This window comes from Nuphar pumila, chromosome 2 (genome assembly GCF_984573655.1).
Source record: "Nuphar pumila chromosome 2, dmNupPumi1.hap1.1, whole genome shotgun sequence".
Taxonomy (NCBI): Eukaryota; Viridiplantae; Streptophyta; class Magnoliopsida; order Nymphaeales; family Nymphaeaceae; genus Nuphar; species Nuphar pumila.
In genome coordinates this window covers 79,497,687-79,502,365 of record NC_143250.1, presented here as the reverse complement: position 1 = coordinate 79,502,365, position 4,679 = coordinate 79,497,687, and the positions used below count along the sequence as shown (strand labels likewise).

Here is a 4,679-nt window from a genome sequence, read left to right as displayed (position 1 = left end):
ATTTCAAGCTAATCTGAAGGAATCTCACTTAATTGCAGTAAAACAAATTCTTCGATACTTGAAAGATACTTCAGACTTTGGTTTGTTTTACCCGAAAACATCTTCCTTCGATTTAGTTTCATATAGTGATGCAGATTTTGCTGGAAGCAAATCTGATCGCAAGAGTACTAGTAAAACTTGTCACTTCTTAGGACATTCATTAGTTTCTTCGTTTAGTAAAAAGCAAAATTCAGTATCACTCTCGACAACTGAAGCAGAATATAAGTGGCTAGTTTAGCATGTTCACAAGTGATATGGATAAAACAAACCTTAAGAGATTTTGGTTTGAATTACTCCACAACAACTATTTATTGTGATAACACTAGTGCAATAAATCTTTCGAAAAATATTGTTCACCACTCAAGAACTAAGCATATTGAAGTGAGACATCATTTCTTACGCGATCATGTGTTAAAAGGAGATATTTTTTTGAATTTTATACCCATAAATGTACAACACGTCGATATCTTTACTAAACCACTTAAAAATGAAGATTTTATGAGAATCAGGAGAGAGCTAGGCATTTGCTCATTATTAGATTTATAAATTTGTTTTAGAACATTTTGTTTTTGAAAAATCTTCAAAATTGAACTTTTTAGTCGACCGATGAAAATTGATTAGTCGACTGATGGTTGTTTTTTAAATTTTAAACGGAAGGGATCTGATACCCCTTAGTTTTTGTTTAAAAGGACAACCGTCATTTTTTAAACATGTCTGTGTGTTTCCCTCTCCTCTGTAGCAGCCGAACCCTCTACCGCCTCTTCCCTCTTTCCTAAAACCTTTGTAAAATTGACATCCCTCTTCTGGTGGACTGCCCCCGCCACTTGATTTGGCCACTAACAGAGTCTGTGATCGTGGACGGCCTACTATCCATCGTAACCTTTCCGGCGATCAACGGAGCACCGTTCGCATCGCACGAAGGCCACTCTAGTCTTCTTCGGCAGACAGCTACCATCTTCCACTTATTGGAATTTCCTTGCCTCATCGAACATCCTCACTACCTCGTCGAAAGCCATCCTCATCAGCGTCTCAACCTTGTCGACAAGCCACTCCCTGCGGCACCTCTTCTCTTCGACAGGTTCATCTTTTCTTGACGACCATGCCTCGTCAGAAAGCCCCCTCCGCACATGGTTTCCCTTCTTCATCTACACCTATAGGCAAAGGACGTCATGAATTTTCTCTTAGCCTACTTAGAAATCTCCTTCTATATGATATATTTGGATCTATTTTTGCCCTTCCCATCTTATCCAGTAGAAGTGTTCTTTTTCACGTTTATTCACGATATGATCTTGAGTCATTGTTTACAGGGATTTCATATCTTTTTGATGCATCTTCCGATCATGATTATTATATATTCTTAATTCATTTGTTTTACAGAAATTTATAAATCGATCACGATACCGATTTTTTTTCCTCTCTTGTTAGAGACATTGAAATCGAGTTTGATTCCAAACTCCTTGGACAAATCCTCGATGTTCCATTTTCGGGAACTTCATTCAATTCTATTGAACTTAATGATGAAAATATTTTTGAACAAATTCTTCTTTCCGGTACACCTCATTGTCCTCCCTTTAAAAATACCAATCTTCAACCTCACGCTCGCATTGTCGGATGAATTCTTGCCCATAATGTCCTCCCTAAAACTGGATCCTTTGATTACTTTTCAACAGATCTTTCTACTTCTCTTTATGTCTTATTTGAAAATATTTTTGTGAATTGGGCAAATGTATATTTTACTATGTTTTGGAAACAAAAACCCTTTCTTCCGTATGAATGTCTTCTTACCCGCATTTTCAAATATTTCAAAGTGCTTTTGACTAATGAAAAATATGTTTCGCAAAAGAAAATCTTTTATGAAACTATTTTTAAACGCATGAAACTCACCTATCTACTTCATTCACGTTTTGATTCCCCTACATCTTCTAAACCATCACCATCTCCTATGTCACCTCCATCTTAAGGAAAACGAAAGAAAGTCCCTATTGATCAAGATTATGATGAAGTTTTGCAACGAATAGAAGCTTTGGGGCTACATCAACACACTTTTCGTGAGGATGTGACTTAACAACTTTCGTTAATTTAAAATGATATTGCTGAACTCAAAGCGATGATCAAGCAACACTTCTTTTGAACTTTGTTTATTGTTATTGCTTTGATAAAACAACATTTTTTCTGAACATTGATAATTTCTGGGTTGTAATATTTTAAACTTGAATTTGCATTTTGCTTATCCTATGACCGCACTTACTCCTTTTGATTATGACAAAGGCGGAGAAAAAGACAAACATGAAAATTGCATGAAAAAGCATTGAAAATTGCATAAGAACTTGATACCAATTTCATGAAATAGAAAATAGAAATGCATGAAGTAATGATGAAAATACAAAACAATCAATATGTGATATATATATATATATATATATATATATATATATATGCTTTGATTGTGCTAACTTCTTTATCTTTTGACACCTTATTGATAGGGGGAGTAAAATGAGTAAAATCTCCATCTATGCATCTAAATGCTCCATCTTTGACTAGTTTGTCATCATCAAAAAAGAAGAGAGTATTATGACAACGAAGTCGTATATGATATTTTCATAACTAGATTTTGATGATGAACAAGTGAATCAACTGCATTCCAGCTAAGGCAATGAAGAAAGATGGCAAGAATTGAAGAATTTAATAAAGAATTTTTTAAGACAAATGTGTAAATGTAAATTTCATTAAATGTCTTAGATTCTTGTAAGAGCTTTATTTAGAGTGCATATTTCAATTGCATTTTATCTAAAAAGTCTTTAGAAAAACTTTTCTAAAAGAACCCTTCATGAAAATTGTTTTAGAAAACTCTTTACTTAATTTTTCATGTTAATTAGTTGACCAACAGACTCACTAGTCGACCAACTTTTTTGCGTCAAATTTTCAAAGCAAAAATGTCAACTTTTTGATTAGTCGACTAATCGACTCTTAGTCAACTGGACAGAATGTTTGATTTCTGAAAATTTAGCAGGAGTCGACTGAAGGTTTTCTTAGTCGACCGGACATAATGTTTGTTTTCAAACAAATTTAGCAGGAGTCGATTGAAAGCTTTTTCAGTCTACTGATGATTTTCATCAATCGACTAACTTTTTTTTAGTCGACTAATTTTCAAAACTTCAGATTTTAAAATGGTTTTGTTAAAATAGTAATCGACTGACGATAACTATCAGTCTGCTAATGTTTGATTTCAGTCAACTAACTACTATTTCAGTCGACTAATATAGTCATTTTTCTGTAACTTTTAAAAGGTGTGTCTTTTTATTTTTCAAACGAATTGACCATTCAAAAGTAATTATTTTGATACCCCTTCATACCCTCAACATATGAAATCTTTCAACTATAAATAAGAGTGCATTTCACACTCAAAAACATGGAATTATATCGAATTGCCTTGAATTACAAAGATCGAATTCTTTATTTTTCACTCCTATTCATTCAAGTATTCATTTTCTCACTCACTTGATATTTTCACTTCAGTTTTTCACTTAAATTTTTTGAGAGATAGTGAATTCATGAGTTGAGTATTTCAACAACCTCAGAAGCCAATTGCATTTCATCTGCATTTATAAGAAAGACTTGTAAGTTGATTGTAAGTTTGCTTGCTTATATTTTTCTTTAAAAAGAAAGGACTCATTGGTTTAAAAGAGTTGTTTGCTTTTAGTAGGGTTGTTACTGAAAGTGGGATCGGATTTGGTCTGTATGTTATTGTGGTTACACAAGGTTGATAGTGAAAATCTCAAGCAGGTTTTGCTTGGGGACTGGATGTAGGTCAGGAAGACCAAACCAGGATAAAATCTTGTGTTCTTTGTGTGATTGCTGTGTGAATTTCAAAATCCTACAAAAATTCAAAGGCGTTATTTAAAAGCACTATTCACCCCCCCTCTAGTGCTCGTTGCCTCGATTTTAAAGCACTTTCAGTTACCACCCCAGAGTCCAACTCTGATGAAAGATTTGTCACTTCTCTAACATGTGGATTTTCATAAGGATGATCAATCTCAGATTCAACCACATTGGCTACATATATGACTAGCTTCATCGTGAGCATGCATAGATGGCGTATTGCTTCCTTTTCAAAATCTGACAGGGAAACCGATCTTGCAGGCTTTCCTGACATCAGTGTCTGTTGAATCCTTTCCAAAGAAGACCTTTCAGCTTCCTCCTAACATCCAAAAATCTCAGTGAATAAACATCTGGAATATGCTGGAATTCAACTTAGAGGCTATTATAAATCCTTAAGTTACCTTTAACTTTGATTGTGAATCTTTTGCTTTTCCTTTCTTTAATTTCTCCATTCTTTTGTCAATCTACATGAATTAAAGAGTAAAACTCAAATATTTCCAATTCCTAAGGCATTATTTAGATTGATACACGGAAGGCATGCAAAGCAGCACTCACATATGCCAACTTATAGAATCCTTAATTGTCAAAAATGGTGCCCTACCCTAAGCCAACCTTAAAGGATGGGACACTGTGAGGAATCTGATGTTGCAGTGGCGACGTTCGACACTGCAGACGTTATCCGGTGCTGCAGAGAAGGTCCGATGAGTGAAAAAAAGGGGCACCGATTCACCAAGGGTTTTTAGAAGAGGGAAACAGGCGGT

At 34.7% G+C, this 4,679-nt stretch overlaps 1 protein-coding gene across 1 annotated transcript; it reads right to left on the bottom strand.

The window, feature by feature from the left end:
* Window positions 1-1,001: 1,001 nt before the first annotated feature.
* LOC149845804 (uncharacterized) lies at window positions 1,002-4,370 on the bottom strand. Its single transcript, XM_089989358.1, has 3 exons — window positions 4,320-4,370; window positions 4,001-4,237; window positions 1,002-1,184 (listed from the first exon to the last, which is right to left on the bottom strand). Exons 1-3 carry the CDS (start codon window positions 4,368-4,370, stop codon window positions 1,002-1,004), a joined length of 471 nt encoding a protein of 156 aa, XP_089845484.1.
* Between the last annotated feature and the right edge of the window lie 309 nt (window positions 4,371-4,679).

Coding starts and splice junctions, on each gene's coding strand:
- LOC149845804 (XM_089989358.1), bottom strand. CDS start 4,370: ATGGAGAAATTAAAGAAAGGAAAAGCAAAAGATTCACAATCAAAGTTA. Junction 4,238..4,319: donor ATTCACAATCAAAGTTAAAG/GTAACTTAAGGA, acceptor TTTGGATGTTAG/GAGGAAGCTGAAAGGTCTTC. Junction 1,185..4,000: donor CAGAGTTGGACTCTGGGGTG/GTAACTGAAAGT, acceptor CTATAGGTGTAG/ATGAAGAAGGGAAACCATGT.